The sequence below is a fragment of the Xiphophorus hellerii genome, chromosome 20 (genome assembly GCF_003331165.1).
Source record: "Xiphophorus hellerii strain 12219 chromosome 20, Xiphophorus_hellerii-4.1, whole genome shotgun sequence".
NCBI lineage: Eukaryota > Metazoa > Chordata > Actinopteri > Cyprinodontiformes > Poeciliidae > Xiphophorus > Xiphophorus hellerii.
In genome coordinates, this window is record NC_045691.1 from 1,687,962 (window position 1) to 1,706,226 (window position 18,265).

At 40.2% G+C, this 18,265-nt stretch overlaps 1 protein-coding gene across 11 annotated transcripts in view; it reads left to right on the plus strand.

Annotated features, from left to right (window-relative positions):
• The first annotated feature begins 462 nt into the window (after positions 1 to 462).
• Positions 463 to 18,265, plus strand: part of ptprt (protein tyrosine phosphatase receptor type T) — a 334,801-nt gene continuing 316,998 nt past the window's right edge. For all 11 annotated transcript variants that reach the window (XM_032549166.1, XM_032549170.1, XM_032549167.1 and 8 more), the window contains exon 1: positions 463 to 882. In XM_032549166.1, the coding sequence (XP_032405057.1) occupies positions 795 to 882 (88 nt within the window). In that variant the 5' untranslated portion in view covers positions 463 to 794. The remainder of the gene's footprint in view (positions 883 to 18,265) is intronic.

The following is an 18,265-nucleotide window of genomic DNA, read 5'->3' on the forward strand; positions in this document are numbered from 1 at the left end:
AACACAGAGACTCACAAGAGTTAATTAAGAGTTTATATATATTAAACGGAACCTGTGAAACACCTAAATGGAATATTCTATTTTTTCTCAATTTACAGGAAATAAAAATTTTATTTCGTCATAAACTTAAACTTTCTGGAGAACAGTAACTAAAAATCTATTTTAATATTATCTGAAGATATAATATCAACATTTAATGACAGATTGTGTCATTAAATGTGTTAACTTGTTTGACTTCGGGGAACAGAAACAAAAACCTTACAAGAAAAAGTTTGAAATCCAACAAAATTTCCATAAATTACCTCCAGATTCTCTCACATCCTACTCGATTTTGCTTAATTTTTCACTTTCCTCCGCAATAATCCCTCCATCTTAATCTGAAATCATCACCGGAAACTTTGCGCGCGGTAACCGCCGCGTCTTTACGCGCGTGTCTAGCACCCGGCGTGGTGCGCACAACTCCTCATTCCTCTCCAACTCTTCGTCAGTGTGTCACAGACCGTCTGAGCGCGCAAACACGCACACGGCCGTCCCCCTCTCCCCTCGCGCACGCCTACAAACGCAAGGACACGCGCAGTTACGCACAAACACTTTTTGTCGTCCCCGGGAGGAGAGGAGCGAAAGAGAGGAAGAGTGAGCTCCAACTTGTCTGGTTCTTGCGTCCACCAATGCGCGGATTTTATCCTTCCTCCTGCAGACAGGACCGGGAAGCCGCCAGCTGGACCAGACTGGAGTATGTAAAGTGATTCTGTTCGGCGAAGTGCAACAGAACCAGAACAGAAAGAGGAGAAGAGATGGATGAACGGAGTTATTGTCGCGCTTTGCCGACTGCTTTTCTCTGCGTGGTACTTTTGGGATTTACTGAAGCGCAGTTCTTTCCAGGTAGGAACTCCGTTAATTCCTCTAATTTATTTATCCTTTTTAAGTTTCTTTAAAAAGAAGAAGAATCTAGATTGTTGTGGGGATTGATTTCATGTCTGATCCGCGGAGAAAACTTGACATGTGACCCACAAAGAATCTGCTGAATTCTTAAAGTTCAGGTGTTCAGAGTTTTAATTTCCGCGGACTGAAGTTTTCCCTCCAGGAATCTCATCAAACTTTAAAGCTTTAAATTGTTTTAAACACCAGTCCAAATTAAACCATTTCGAAAAGTTTTCCCTTTTTGTATCTGCGCCCCTGAAATCTGTAAACATGGTTTCATGGCACATTTCTGTCCATCAGAGGTCCATGTTCACTTTTTCCACGACCTTCAGGTCCAAATATAGGAGACAGAAGTCTGAGCCAATTTACCTGAATTTCTATGAACATTTCGGGATCATCCGGGATTCCGGAGCGCTTTTTACGCACCGGGGAGATGGAGAAACCTGCAAGTTTGGAAAAGCTTTAAAACACCGGGCATCATTTTACTTAATCCTGAAATACTCACTTTTTATGTTACTATTTACACATTCTTGTGTAAGAATATAACAGCCAAATTGTTGAGTAAATATGTAAACAAAACGCATCCGCTCTGTAAACTCAGCTGTCTGTTTAAACTTTGCTTTCCTGCTGGTTTTTAAGATATCATGGATTCATTACTGGATCTGAAGTTTTACCGCGATGGTTTTCAGCATGACAGTGCAGCAGCCTGTCCGCTTTGTCTGCATGCTGCTCTCCCAGCCCGCTCTGCTTGGTATTCATGACCTGTAGGATCGCAGAAAGAGGCTGCTCTGAAGGGGAGACTGTCTCCGAGCTCTGAATCCTCCTTTAACTCTTCATACATCTCCCCTCTGTGTTCCTGCGGAGCCACAGACTGAGCCGCTGTTCGCGCGTAAAGATGTAGCGGGACTTTCCTGTTGGCTCGTTTCTTTCAATTAAAATCTCCAAACGCAAAATCAAACTCCTTCATCTCTAAAACAAACTCTATTAAAATAAATAAATAAATAAATAAAAAATGACAAGATTTTAGTTTATATCACTTGCTGAAGAGTGAAAACTGAATTTTACAGCCACGTGTAAATAAAGCTGCATTTGCTTTCCCTTTTTTAATGTTCATCTAATGCACTCAAAACCTCCGTCTGGGACATTTTTACGCACAATCGAATTTTATGTTGTGAATTTCTCTGTAAATTTGCTTTAGAAACAGTTTTTCAGGGTGTTGTTCGCATGTGTTCCGTTAGAGGGCGACATTGGTCCATCTGATCTGAGGTTCCCACGCGCACAAGCCTTCAGTCACCGGGATGTTTCTGATGATGCCTTGTTCTCCCTCTTCAATCTGACTGCTTTGAAGTTAGCAAAGAACTCAATTTAGACGGAAAGGTCTTAAATTTGGTGAAATAAGATTTGAATGAACATATAGATGTGTTTTATACAGCAAGGAAGGAAAAAAAGTCAAATGTAACGCTTGTTTAATGAGGTTAAAGTCATAAAAATGATTTATTTTTTAGCTTTTCTTGTTCAAGTTCAGGTAATATATTCCCAATTTATGTTTGATTTTCTTTGGCAGCAAGGACAAAAAGGATGAAAGGAGTTGAGGAGGATTTAACATCCTTCAGGTCAATTAGAACAGCCTTGATATGATTAGTGAGAGGTGTGACAGGAACATGTAGGGGAAGTGGAAAAAACAGAACGAGCAGGGAGGACAGGAAAGGTTCGGGAGGTGAAGTTTAGATGAAAGACTTTGAGGAAGAATGAGAAAAGGAGGAAGAGACAGGATGAGGTCACAAGGACGGGATCGCAGAGGAAAGACGGGATGAATAATAGAAGAAAAGAGCTTGGAAGCAAAGATGAGGTGAAAGGACGAGACTGTGGGGAAGCAGATAAGTCTTGTCCTCTTTTGTGTCGCTCGTCACTCCCGTCCAGAAGCAGAAAAATAAAAGTGGGATGGAGAAAGAAAATGACACTAAGTTGATTAGGTCTGACTGTTATTGATTGTCTGAGTGGTTAAAGACAGGGAGAGCTTTATGACAGGATGTCTGTCACCTCTTCAGTATGCCGGCCGTTCTCCCTCTGTGTGTGTCAGCCTAATCCACGGCACTTATTCTATTGGCCTGACGAACTGACAGCCTAATGGCAGCGCATGTTGAGTGCTGCTGGTGTGTGTGTGTGTGTGTGTGTGTGTAGGGGTGTGTGTGTGTGTTTTAGAGCCGGAGCGTTGGGTATTGAGTGAAGGGATAGAGAGAAAATGCACGAGAGAGTTAGGCTTGTTAAAATTTTGCTGGATGAGAAATTTTCTCAGAAATTATTGTTGTTTTGAGACCATTTTCAAATAATACTCTACTGTTACGGCCCTGGGCCTTATGGGCTGGGTTGCAGGTGTCTTGTTGTCTGTCTTTGTGCTCCTCCCCTTTACAGGTGCTGCTGATTTGTTCATTTGGAGCACAGAGCATTTAAACCTGGCCGTCTCCACCTATTGGGTCGCCTTCAGTGTCCACTCTGCCGCTTGATGCTTGTGGTGTTTTGTTGCCAGGCCTCAGCTCCCCTCCTTTTGCACATTTGGGTTTGTCTTTGTTTTTGCACTTCAACACTTCCATATGCTCTCATGCACCACATTACACCACTGATACTGACATCCATCATCCATTGTTGTTTTTGTTAATATTCCTTTTTATGCATTTTAACCACTGCATGGTCTCCAGGTTTTGTTATTATTTTGAGTCAGTCGTAACAATTGGGGGCTCGTTCAAACGGTTCTGTGAGTTCTGTTTGGTTCGGTAAGTTTTTTTTTCTTACCCTTTGACTGAATTACGTTGTTGTTTGAGCGCTTGTTTCACATTGGATTTGTGGCTCGTTAGCGTTTCTGTGCGTTTAATTGGTGTCGGAGGAACCCCGTGACGTAGTTGTCCTTATTTGGACTTGTGCGCTCTTGGGGGATATGCAGGTGCTTTGGATAACGTGCAGTGCATTTTGTGATGTTGGAGCGGGATGCTTGTTCCATGGCTTTGATTTTAGCGATATAGGTAAGTGTGAAGTTTTTAATGTGTCAAGTAAGTGTCAGTTTTTAACGGCGTTTCTCAACAGGGGCTTCACCACATTGTTTCCTAGTATGGAGGTACGGCGGGTAGAGCTTCCCTATCCCCTTTCCCTTCATCGGCTCGGGAGCATTCCATGGTTTCAGCCTGCTGGTCGCCTTTATCGTGCCACTGGTTTTTAAATGCATAACAACCCATCGCTACGCCTCCCGAAGACGAGGGATGAGTTTGTAAGCTTCTTCGCTAGGCAGTTAGCAGGGACACACTGTGGGTGGTCATTTTGAGTTTTATTGTGCATTAAATTGTCACTTGTCCGTCGTTATAAACCATGGATCAGGTTGAGGCTTTTAATGGTTAAAGAATGTATTGGCGATGTGTGTTAAGAGCAGTTATAATGATGGCAGAGCATTATGATGTTCACTTGTGTGTCACATAGGAATGTTATCGGCACTTTTAGAAATTTTCAATTTGTTTGAGGTTGGTGTGTTTAAGCTTGGTCTGGTCTCGTCTCCCTCCTTAATGGCGAGTGTCACTGGTTTGACGGGTGGGCAGCAAACGGACTTGTTTGAGTTTCAAGTTCAGTGGAAGGAAAAAGTGTGCTTTGAGCCTGGTTGTGAGATGACCTTTCTGGTGGAGGAGTTGGCCCATGTTTTTGTTGGAATCCCATGAGAGTCTGGTTCTGGACCATGCTGGGGTTGTTGTGGGTGTGGCTCTCCCTGTTTTGTTTGGTCATATGTGATGAGGAGAATCCTGAACACTTGGTTAAGTGATGATGATGATGATGATGATGTGACCTTTTGGTGTTGTGGAGATGTCGGCTCACTTTTGGTTTGACGCTCTTTTGGTGTTGCTGGCTGTGAGACAGCAGTAACTTTGAGTCTGGTGCTGGACCATGCTAAGGATGATCACGTTGTGGGTATCAGTCTCCATATTGTCGGTCACGTTTGCTTACCTGACTTGTGTAGCAACGTTTTGTGGCAGTGGACCACTTGTTGCTGTGACCTTTTGTGTTGGGTGACAACAGTTCAGATTTTGTTGGATTGCTGGTTATTGTTTTGGGGAGTGGTAACTGGGTGAATCCATTTTGATTTGGCTGTGAACCTGTGGTAGGTCACTTGTGTGTCAGGTCTGTGTTCGTAAGTGGTTTTCTTTTCTTGAGGTACCTTGAACGTGTTGAAGCAGTAAGAACATGTTCTGTTTCAGCTGCTGTACCATTCTCTGCCAGTCTTCCTAACCAGTGACCGGCAGTCCGGTTCTGTTGGGGAGGTGTGAATGCTAATCAAACTCTGGTCTGTATACAAACTTTGGTCTCTGTTCGTTTGAAGGGAACTCTGGCAGAGTTTGAAGGTGTATGTGAACGCCAAGCGGACCAGAGTCCACCCCAAAACTAGAAAGTGGTCTATAGTGCAGGGTATTGTGGGTATATGCAACCAAAACAAAGGGGAACAGGTTGCTCAGTTAGTTTGGTTTGACTCGGTAAAGTGAGAAAGAGAATCACATCAGCTGAAAATGTAACAAATGTTGTAGTTTTGGCCCCGAGTTGTATCAAATATACCGCACTGTCAGGTGGGAAAACATCTTAGCTGCATTTCCTTTAATCATAAAGTTGCGCAGATTAAAAGTATGAAACCTGCAGCATGTATTTTTATAAAGAAATGTTTTGTACATATTTGTTAAAACTGTCACCGTGAAACCGCTTAAGCTAACATCTACAGTCTTCCAATCAGAATAAGGTGTTCCTCTGCAAATGCTAGCCATTAGCATGTAGCGTAGCATTGCACATTCGTATTTTAACTTTCCACGATGCATTTTCTTTCAAATATTTTAGATATGCTGCATGAAAAATCGAATAATTTGGAGTTACACTCCACAGGAAAATCTGAGAACTGAACCACAGATAGTCTGATTGACCAGGCAGAGTTTATAAGCATAGCGGCATATTCAGGTGAATCTGCTGCTCTTTGCTGGAGTCTTAACAGCATTCATGACCAGAAATATTAAAAAGTCAGAGGATAGGAAGTATCGAGCTCAAGTTATTCCACAGACAATCTTTTGTTATTACAGCTGAAGGTTTTATTATAACTGTAGAATAGGAGTTTTAAACATGGCGGTCTCCATATTTGAGCAGGCTGCTGGTGTGAATGAGTTCTGATGGAAGCAGTTCACTTCTCTGTGATTAAACTGTGACTTTGGTTTATCTCTAGAACCACTTTGGTGGGATAAAATCAACTAAACACAACTTATAAGAAGGATATTCTTCTCTCTTTCTCCAGGATATGCATATTGATAAACAGTTTATGTCAAACATAAGTTCTTGTAGTTGGAAAACCGCCTGTTTAAATCCCACACATTTCAGAGGAGCACTAAAATCTGTAATTTAGATTTTGAACATTAGCCCTGAAGGCGCCATTTCAACACAGCTGTAACTGTAAAAACATTGTGATAGAAGCAGAAATCAGATCTGGACGTGGTTAAAGAGTGCGTTAATATTTATCCATAGGAAGATTTAAACAACTGACAGTTCAGATGGTAAATCTGACAGACTTAATTCAACTTGTTTGTTTTTTCTTCTTTCTGCCACTCACAGCTTTTGTTGCAGATGATTTGTTTCCTCCTCCCAAAGCTCGGTGCTGTGCTTCTTTAACAGGATCTTAAATAAAATATGTGCCCGGTGGACATCAACTCTTTCATCATACCAGACTGAAAATATTTATTACAATCAGAGTCATCAATTACATAAATTACAAAAGTATAATTTCACAGAAGCTCATGAATTATACAGCGCTCATAAATGATAACCCGGCCTGGATCTCCCTGTCTTCATAGTGGACATGATGGTTTCCTTCGTATGTTTCAGCAGCTGAGCGCCAGCAAACAGAAATGAGGTGGAAAATGTTTTTGTTTTTGTCTTTTAGAGGCTGTTAGCTTCAGCCTGGGGGCACGACGGAGCAGATGCTCCTCATTTCTCCTGGTGTATTACACTCTGACTCCACCTTCACAGAGAAACGCTCACACTCAACCACTTTTATTCTGCAGATACTTCAACTACACCGTGTCTGGCCACTTAATTTTCAGATAAAAATCACTCTACTTTTACAATTGGTGAATGAAATGGAAACATCTGGAGAGCACCAAAAACATAAGTAATCACTGTATTACTTCAACATGTTTACATAAGTGCAGACAGAATGCCTGCATATTGATGAGAATAGCTACAAATGTGCGCAAAACTTGCAGTTACATATGTAACTACGTTTGTTCACACAATAAATTATGACAAACATGCTATGCATCATTCTTCAACCACTTCCTGTCGTCTTTGTTGTTTCTGCCAGTAGTAACATCTGGTTGTTGATCACATGATTTGTGTGATGTGAAAACGTATTTTCATCTCTGTTTTGTGAAATACACAAATTTTGATGTGGCTGAAAAAACACCATATCTTAGCAAACAATAAGAAATTTCTGAGTTTCTAAAGTCATTTTGAGTTCTCAATCTTTCCTAAAGTAGAAAATTGTCTACTTTTGAAAATCAGCTATTTCTTTAAAAAAAAAAAAAAAAAATTTGATTAATCTTAAATTTCTGAGTTTTTGAGAGAAATGTACTCTTCCCTTTTTTATTTATCTATGGTGTTGTATAAAACAGCCAATTCTGAAAGGATCTCAAAATAGGCAGAACTGAACAGATTAAAATCTCATTACATAAGAATGATTTTGTGGAAAAATGTAATGAACATGTTTTGTATAGACCAGAGACATATTCTAATTTGTTTAAGGAACTTTAATTGGTCACCTTTAGGAGTTTAGATCCAGAGAGTTGGTCTGACTTGTTAGCATTTCCTTTCTAAACTTGCTAACTTGCAGATGAAGTCACTGCTAGAAACGCAACATAAATGTAATTCCTGGTTGAGTTTTCCTGTTAATTTGGAGCCAGCTGAAGCAACCTATCGCTAAAGATGCAGAGCATGTTTCTCAATGCCAGGATGAGACAAATCAAGATGTGATTGAGTTGATTATGATGTCGGAGGTGTAGAACATAACATGGTGTAGCGCATTAAAAACTTCTTTTCATCTAATTAAAACAACTCCTGGTAAATGCAGGAGGTCTTTGCAAAGCTTAACGAGGTTTCACAGTAATTAATCCATATTTAATAAATGATGTTAGGCTAGAGAGGCTGCTTAGTCGGCTGAATCAACAAGCTCCAGAGAGGGCTGGGAGGGCGGTGGATGACAGAGGAAAATAAAGGAAGAAATGAGACAAATAAGTGTGGGTAGCAGCAGGAAGGTAATAAAGACAGTTATGGAGTGTGGCTGGAGGAGAGAGAGGAGAGGAAGAAGATATATTAGATGATATCCGAGCATCCCCCACTTTATTCTCACAGTGACTAAATTTGATTTATGTCAGACTGTGTGGGAGATCTTACTCAGATGATGGATATGTTGGCAGGGCAGCTCTGAACCGGCGTCAAATATTTTATAGAAAAATCATCTAACGTTACAATGCAGGAGAGAATGGCAGTTATAGCATAATTCACTTTATTAGAACTCTTGTCTAAGTCCATTTTAGTGTTTATATCCATCATTTGTACTGTTACTGGTTAAAGTTTTAACAGAGGCGGCTGGAAGTTGAGCAAATGTGTTAAAAGGTTAATGAAACTCCACTAAAACTTGTAATTATGCCAAATAGCTCTGTTGAGATGCAGCCTCTTGAATTTTTGTGCTTTCTGGAAGAAGATTAATTATTTTTGCTGCATGAAAAAGGAATCTGAGCAACAACTGTTTGTCTTACTCATGGCTTTAAGGTGACGTTTAACGTTTTGAATGTCATAATATGAGTTACGACAATGTTTTATTTACCTTTGGGATCAATAAAGTATTTTTGAATATGAATTTGAATTTTGGTGACCTGGTTTTCCCGTAATGATTTCTCTATTCACTGACAGGTATGGTTCTGTTTCTTCTTCATTGTCTAATCTATCAGTACTACTCACAGCAACAAAAAGCCCCACAACATGATGCTACCACCACAATGATTGACAGCTGGTTCAGTAACCATAGATTTGAAAGTCTCAACTCCTATAAGTGTTGTCTTTGTCTCTGTACAACAGTGTATTAGGACCATTGTGGATAAAAAAATGAGTAAATTCCTGCCAGAATATAAAAAAAAATGTTCTAGAAAAAAAGTTGAACATTTCTGCACTTGAAAAGTCAAAAATTAGAGGAAAAACTCAATTTTTTGCAGTTAATCTCATACATTTTCTAGAAAAACTTGAAAATTTATGACTTTTGAAATGCAAAAAGTTCCACGATTTTTTTCTAAAAACATTCTGAGATTTATTTCAAGTTTTTTGGTGGAAATTTGGTGCTTTTTTTCTATCTACTATGGTCCCAATATGTTATTGTACATTTGTCCATAAAGCTTTTCCCTTGTAGATATTTGGCTAACCCATGTAACAAAATTTAGTCTAGCTTGAATACGTTAATTTCTGATTAACATTTTCTTAATTTCTACCCACTCAGTCCCAAACTTCATTGGAGATTGTGGCACTGGTGTTTCACCAGTTTCATTTTTTTAGATTCTGTAATTTTCTTAAATGTTCCTGAACGTCCAAATCTTTTTTCCTCCCATCTGAGAGAAACAGTTTGGGCATCTTCAAACCAGACCAGTTTATTTTCAAATGGGAAATAGTCCTAAATGAAAGATAAACTTCCAATTATATACAGAGAAAGAAGAAATCAATTAAAATAGGCAAAGGTTTGATTTTAGAAAGATTGAAAAGACAGATGAGAGCAAATATCCCAATATTTGCTCGGCTCCTGAAATATTCCCCTCATTATTTACACTCAGTTATGCACACAAAGCCCCACAACATATTTATTTTTATAGCAGCAGTCTGAAGGTGCAAAACCATCTTCTATCTGTTTGCTCTCATCTGAACAAACGGCAAACACTTGACTCATATACTGCCATGTGTACACATTTATAATCCAGCATCTGCTCTCCTTCCATTTCTTCCCTTTTTCTATGTCTTTGTTCTCATCTTTCCATCTTGATGAGCGTTTTCACTCCTTCGGCTGCCTCCTTATTCCAATCATCCTGTTTAAACATCCATCAAGTGATTCGTTCTTCCCTTTACCCTCACTTCTGCCTGCTCTGCCGTCCATCTGCCTGTCAGACCATCTACTTATCTTTCCATCATTTCTGCAATCATCCATCTGTCTGTCAGCAAAAAGCACAGAAGCACTTAGGAAACAGCATGTGAAGGGACTCGTATTTAAGGCAAGTGTATTTGTGCCTAAAGAGGCGTGTGTCGGCCCAGCCTGAAGCTGATTAACAGATAATTACCGCAGAAAGGAATCTCAGCTTCTTTAACAGATAGAGGAAGACTGGAAGTTAGAGTACAGCTGGACGGACAGATAGACAAACAACTTCTACAGTTAGAGAAGCATGGCACACACCACTTTACCTGCCAGTCACAGAAAAGGTGGAGGGCTGGGAACGATAAGAGGAGATAAACAGAAGTGAGGGAAAGATCTGAGATCAAGGAGGGGAGGATGAAGGCAGGAATAACAACTGATGGATGAATGAGCTGGAGAAAGAGAAGCAGATTGGGATAAAGTTGGCAGCTATAAGGTTTTGTATTGCCTTCACTGATATCCTCAAAACTATCCTTACTGACATCCAAGATTCATCAATGTTTGCCGCCGGAAAAGGGTCCCTTTGCCTTCATCGCTGTCACCTGGATTCATTTGGCCACCCGACTTTCTGCCGCGCTGGCATTCAGATGACCTGCACAGCCTGCATTCTGGTAGCCTTCAGGCTACAAGCTTCTTGGTTACTGGCCTCCTAGGTTCCTCAAGGTAATGTTCTCAAAGGTTCCTGAGCCACTGGTGATGGCTTCCTATGTTCCTGATTCTGTGGCAGTGGCCTCCTAGATCCTCCAGCCACTGGCAACATCCTCCAAGGTTCTTGCACTTCTGGCAATGACCTCTTAGGTACCTCTGGCAATGGCCTTCAAGGTTACTGTGACATTGGCGACAGCCTCCAAGGTTCCTGCATCTCTGCTAACGGCCTCCAAGGTTCCTCTGGCGACAGCCTCCGAGGTTCTTGTGCTTCTGGCAGTGCCCTCCAGTCTCTTGGGTCATTCGTCGCCGGGCTCCAGAATTTCTTTGTGGGTTTCCCCAGATCTTCCTCTTGAGCTCCCCAGAACTTTAAATTCAGTCTTATGACCTCCCAGTCGTTCTTCTTGATCTCTCGGTTTGTTTTTTGTTTTGTTTTGCTTCTTAGTCTCTTGCCCCCTTTGCCTGCCCGATCTGGGTTGGTTTTTGTGTTCCATTTGGACTAAGAAGGCATTTGGTGACTGACTTGAATAAGGGTAATGTCAAACTGACGGCAATTTAGGCACAACTAAGAGACATCGACACAGAGAGCACCGCAGGGGCCAAGTCTGGAGCTAATAGAAGCAGGAATGGCCTTCAGGACTAGATGATACTTTAACTTTGGCCAAAAGACGCAGCTGAAAGCAGCATTCAGAAAGGAACAAACCACAGAGTCAATTTAACTTTTAAATTTGATGTCTTTATCAGATATTACAGCAAACAGATGTTTCTCTTGATTTCAGTCAGATTTTTTTTTTAAACTTACCAAATGTCTGTCTGTCTTTTTCCCATAATGAGAACAGTTTAGTGTAATTTCCCACCTTCAGTGTGATAACTGATGGCTCCCAGATGGGCTTTATTACCAGAAAAATCTCCGGATTGTCACCAGCCTGTAATTAAATTGCTTATTTCTTGTAAAACTCTTAATTCTGTTGCTCTTAATTCAGTTTCAGCTACTAGTTTTTAATTTAATTGATTTCCCTGTTGATACATTTTGACTGAATTCTTCAGTTTTAACTGCAAATTTTAGTCATAATAGTAACTATTATCATTTTATAAGTGAGCTGAGATGGAAAGAAGCACAAAAATGAGCTCAAATTAATACCCAAATAATTATCACATAAATATTTTCAAATATTAAAACATATTTTCAATATGAGGAGAATTTATACATTTTGATTTTGACAATATTTAATTATTGATGAAACTTGTTAAAAGGAGCTGAGCATATCTCTGCTTCAGTCGCTAAAGAAGAGCTCAGATGTGAAGTTATGGCATCTTTACTCCATCATTTATGCTCCTTGAAAGGGAACAGACAGGACTCTTCTTCTTTGATGTTCATGCTCATCCTTCTTTTTTCCAGCGGTGCTACGGCTCCCAGTCCTCTTGTCGTGTTTAATGGGAGCCATTAAAGAACATTCACACAACAGGAGTCCTCTTAAAAAAGACAAGCTTTCTGCAAACGGATGAAGACAGGGATGCAGTGAGTTGGAATGTCTTTAAAAAGATGAAGTTGGAGGAAAATATTTGGCAGACATACAGGGAGAGAGTCGAGAACAGACAGAGTGTTGATCTATATTTAATCTGTGTCTCTGTCCTTTGTTCTCAGAAACGTGCCTCATGAATGTCCTATAAATAAATTCAGACCAACTTTGACTCAGTGGACAGCTAAAGAGCAAAAGCCATTTTTAAATAACTCGGCTTTATAGGCTTCTTTTGAACTTCAATCTATGCAGCATTTTATTGAGACAGAAGTGGAAAGAATTCATAGACGAGACGGTAAATGCTGCATTTCAGTTCCTGTGTGTTTCTGATGTTAGTTTTTCAAAACAACCTTTCATTGCATTTCTGTTTTGCATGTTTCTTTTCACAAGGATTTAGAAATACATAAATTTTACTCTAGAGTTAAGCCCAGTGTTTCCCTGGTGTATTATAGGCCTGGCGGGCCACCAGGCTTTATTTGCCCTCCTACTAGGTTTACGTCTTCGTTGTGCCTGCCTGTCTCACTCACATCCTATTATTTCCAAATTATTATGTCTGCTTGTGTGCCTCCAAATTTATGTGACTTTTAATATCTTTTTACACAGTGGGCCCTCCTTTCGCCAGGTTTAGCAAGTGTTGTAGGTTAGCATTAAAGTAGACATTTTGCTAATAATTTAAAGCTGTGACTCCTCCATGTTTTTCTACCAAGCAGCCAGATGCTTGTTGATATTTTAAAACAGCCTGGACAAATCATTCTCAAGGCTTTCCCAAAGTCTCTAATTTACTTCGGAGTTTGATTACTTCACAGATTTTCAGTCCAGTCGGAGTTAAGTGGCTAAACAAATGAAAAAAATCCTTCAACGGAACCAGACTGAAAAGAAGTGAAAAAAATGTGTGTGTCAAAAGGGTTTGGATTTAATTGAAGGAAATCGCCTTAGTGCAAATCAGAAAGGATCAAAAACATCTTCTTGGCAAGGCTTATGAACTGGTCTCAGAAAACTGCTTATTTTAATTCTTCTAGCCAACAACAAATATTGTTTTTTTTTTCTTATTTTCTAAGACGAGTTAATAACATGCTTTGTTTCCATAAAGTTTTGAATTTGAATATGAAGCTACAACCCCTTATTTGATATAACTGCAGTGCAGATTTGCACTGATGGCCTCTGCAGAGTTTTGAAGGATACAAATACAGTTAAAGTTCTCCACAGTCGTAACTGAGTGCCAAGATGCCCATTAAAGCGCTCTTTACCAGAGATAGGGCCACATTAAACAGGTGCATGAATCATTTTAGCTTCATAAGAGCAATTTGAAATACACTCAGGCCCCAATTAACAGCACTAATTCCCCCAGCAGACTCGGGTCATTTTATTCGAGATGAATACTCGCCTGCCATTCTGATTTAGACAATCCAGCAACAGATTTGCTCTTAAAGGAGACTTATTATGCAAAATTCATATTTTGCATGTTTTTGTATTTCCATTTGGGTTTCTACTGCTTCTGAAAACAGGCTAAGTGCTTAAAAAAATAATTTAAAAAAAGAAAACCCAGCCAGTATTTTGGAAATAAGTTAATATTTTCTGGTGTCTGGAAAACAAGCTGTCTCAAAAACATCCGGTATGTTGAGTCACAATTTACAGGCACTGCGCCATTACCTAGCAACCCCAACCACGCCCATTCCGGTTACCTAGCAACCAAAACAGAACTCGAGCTCTGTACAATGGTTGCAAGTGTACAAGGCAAGTGTTTTGTTGCTGACTTACCATTTAGAAACCGCCTGTTGCATTCTTACTGATTTTGCAGAATGCTCTGCTAGGAGTGGGCGATGTGGACTTAGGATATTATAGGAATATTTTGTGGTACTATTGCAATAACGATAAAGATTCTAATGAAATTTTAAAAAAGAAATTTAGGTAACTTCATGCCACAGCATTCATCATGCCACCAACAAATATTGTTCCTGAAAAATATTCACATTTACAGCAGGTTTCTTCAGAACGCCACTTAAAGTAGTAACTGCATATACATACATTTTTTAATTGATGCTCTCGTAGAACAAGCAGTAGAGAAAATAGAAAAAATAACATACTTGATAGTACTGTCACTGTTGTTTTTTATTTGAAAAAAACAAACAAAAAAACCCCAAATCAATTAACTGAAATTTATCATAACATTTTTCATGATGTTTTTCTCTACAGTGCTTTTCAGATATGGATGGTTGTATAATTGTGCATGTATGGAGACAATTTAAAGTGTGAGTGTAAACATTGAGTTGGGGAGCCTAAAACAGCCCATTCTGAAAGAATTGATCTGACTAAAATCTCATCATCTAAAAATGATTTTGTGTAAAGATTTTAACAAACATGCTCTGTTCAAAGATGCATAATGGGTCACCTTTAATTATTCATGTTTGCCACTTTCAAATGATATGAGAGTTGGTTGCTTCTCCCTCTCAATGAAAGTTAGAAGCAACTTTCATACCTTTGAGTTTCTTTCCTCTAAAACAACAAAGGTTGTAGCTATCAGAGCCATATAGTCTCCTCCTCTCAGGCTGTCAGTTTGAAACCCAGAATAGCATGACTGACAAAGAAGCAACGAAATCCAGAGACTTTTAACACCGCCAGCAGCCAACCACAACGACTTCTTCTGTATGTTAGAGCAACACTAACTGTGCCATGAGAGCAGCGTCTCAGCAATACAGCTGGGAATGAAGCAAAATGAGAAAATAGAGCAGATGGAGGTATGGTGTAATAAGGGGAGAATGTGGGGTATTAGGAAGTATTAGTTCAGGTGTAAACGCATGGACAGTAATGAACTATCCTGCTGCTCAATGGACCACCGGCTTTGGTGCTGATCCCCCGCCTGTGTGTCTAAATGTGTGTGTGTCAGTGGGAGGAGGAGGAGGAAGAACTGGGATGTTACAAAACCCCTGTCTTACCCCTCTTGAGGTCTTATTAACCTTTACTCATCATTCACACACACACTCCCGCTTCCTGACTATCCCACCCTTCTGTTTTGTTTTCTCACACACACACACACACACACACACCCCGTCCTCGCTAAGGAGATTTAAGAGCTGGTTAATTGGTTGGCTGGGGCTGATTTTTCTGCTGAAAGTTAATGCCACCGTCATGCATCGCTCCCTGTGGAGAGGGACAGGAACGCTGAATTTGTATGTTTTGTCCTTTGCATTTAAAATGATGAAGTTCAAATTCAGCATCAGACCTTCTTAGGCTGTTTTCACACCTGATCGTCCAGTAGACTCAGTTCAACTGGAGACCAAAATTGCAACATTTGTTGCATTTCCAGCTGCTGTGGTTCTCTTTCACACTGCACTGTGTCAAACCAACCAAACCTCTTGAAAAACCGGTTCCCCTCCTCACCTGTGGGGGCGCTGCATCAAGAACCACTGAAGGAAACGACATAAAATCGTCTGTAGACGACACTGATTGCTGCTATCTTCTTTGCAAATTGTAAATAAAAATGGAGTGGAATAATATTCTACCGGTTGTAGGATTTTTTTTGTTTTTGGTAAGAGACAATGAGCCATTTCTCACGCTAGTGCCAGGCTAGCATGTTTTTTTGTTGGATTTACCCAGAATGCCATGTGCTGTAGTCCACTGCCTGCTTTTGGAACTGTGTCCGGTTAAATATGCATTTGGACCGCACCAGAGTTCACTTCAACCGAACTGAGACCGAGGTTTGTATGCAGACCAGAGTTTGCAGAGTTCGATATCCATTCAGACCTTCCCAAACGAACCGGACTGGGGAAGTTGTACATGTTGAACACTGATTCAATTGTTTAAAATTTTAGCCAAATTGGGCGTGCCGTGGTGGCGTAGGGCGTAACGTGACCCGTATTTGGAGGCCTTGAGTCCTCAACGCGGCCGTTGCGGGTTCGACTCCCGGACCCGACGACATTTGCCGCATGTCTTCCCCCCTCTCCTTCCCCGTTTCCTGCCAGCCCACTATCACATAAGGGACACTAGAGCCCACAAAAAGACCCCTGGAGGGGTAAAAAAAAAAAAAAATTTAGCCAAATTTACTGCAGTTTTTTTTTTCTCCATTTACTGAAAACAGACAAAACCTTTCCAAAAATGGGATTCTATGGAAGCCCATCCAATAGTTGAACTCGGATAACTTCTTGAACACATCTCAAAGAGGAGAAGTGTAAGGTCAAAGCTAGAGAGCTGTTACTCCAACTGGCTTCCTGCTTACTGTGGTGGAGGAACTGGTTCTTCGATGCTAAAATTATGCGTGAAAGCAGCTTCTGCAGCCAGAACTGGAGGTCAGCTGCCGTGTTGCAACACAGCAAACGCACCGTCTGTGGAAAGGCGAGACGAATGAAAACAAATTTCAGTCGGGTCTCAATCTTGATCGAAAACTGAATTTTCCTGCTGACTCGCCGCATTTCGGTCATGTGTGGCACTTTGATCAGCCTCTGGGAACTTTGGCATCACGCGTTTTTTCTTGTTCATGACCGTATTCAACCTTCAAGAGCATGTCACCTTTTTTTCTTAACATGGTGTTGATTCAGATTGTGTGAGAGAGCTTTTCATTTTTCATCTTTTGCTCTTTATCCCTGAAAAGTTCCCTTCAGAAGATGAGTTTTTTTCTGTCAGTCATTATAGATCAAAGTGCTTGTGGCTGAAAGTGTAAAAAGAAAAGTTTTAAAGGAAATTTAGCTGCAAATAATATTTTACTTTGAGTGAATCTTTGCAAAAGATGACTAATGTGATATGTTTTGTCTGCTTTTGTGGAGTTTTGTTGCTGTACAAATTTCTTTTTTGAGGATAATGTTCAGAATTTTGCAGCAAACTCATTTGAAATAAATTAGTTTCCAAACAGACACATTTCCAGCTATGAACTCATTCAAAAATGTCTAAATCTTTGATTCATCAGATTTTGGCTTACTTCTTACAACCATAAAACTGAAGTTCCTAATTACCAAATGAAAGCATCAACTTTGCAGAATTATTATGCATTTGAAGAGTCATTAAGATGAGACAAGCAGACAGACACTGTCTCCTAGGTGATTGTGGACAGTCTGAGTTACCTTTTCTAAATTTCCCACAATTAATTATCAAATTTTCTGTGGAACATAACTTCCAATTATTTGCAGAAAATTTGCCTACACCTGTGTTTTTTTTCTAAAATATTTGAAAAAAAAAAAGAAAAAGAAAGCATTTTGGGCAGCTAAGACGCTATAGTACTTGGCCCACTATTGGCTGGTATTTGCAAAGCAGCCAATCCAGGAGCTCTATTCATTTTGCTTGGTGCGGATTGGTTGAAACGCAGGACGTCTGTAGATGTTGGCTACTGTGATTGTGCCAAGACGGTTACCACTGTGTGCATTAAGGCATATTAAGGTATATTTTGTGTTTAAAGTAATAAAATAGGCAAATATAAGTATGTTTTTTTTTTACCCCTCCAGGGGGTCTTTTGTGGGCTCTAGAGTCCCTTATGTGACAGCAGGCTGACAGGAAACGGGGAAGGAGAGGGGGGAAGACATGCGGCAAATGTCGTCGGGTCCGGGAGTCAAACCCGCGACGGCCGCGTCGAGGACTCAAGACCTCCAAATACGGGTCTCGCTAACCACTACGCCACCACTGCGCGCCCTTCTTTTCTTTTTTTGAGGACATCTCAAGTATTTATGGATTTTAGCTATTTGACCTCTGGTGAGTCCACTGTACACACCTGATTACTGTAAATTTTGTAATTTTTTAAAAATTATTGTAACCTTAGTAAAGGGCTAGGCAGTAAATCAATAACATTGCTATCGATATATGATCAATATCAATAGATTATACACTGGATAGAATATTCAGTATTTTCATTGAACTCCAATCCAGAACTGCACAGCATTCTGGGAGATGCAGGCATTAGAAAGACTTTAGTCATTCAATTTCTCACAGGTGGAATCTACTAACTCACTCATTCTTTGGTTACCTAGCAACA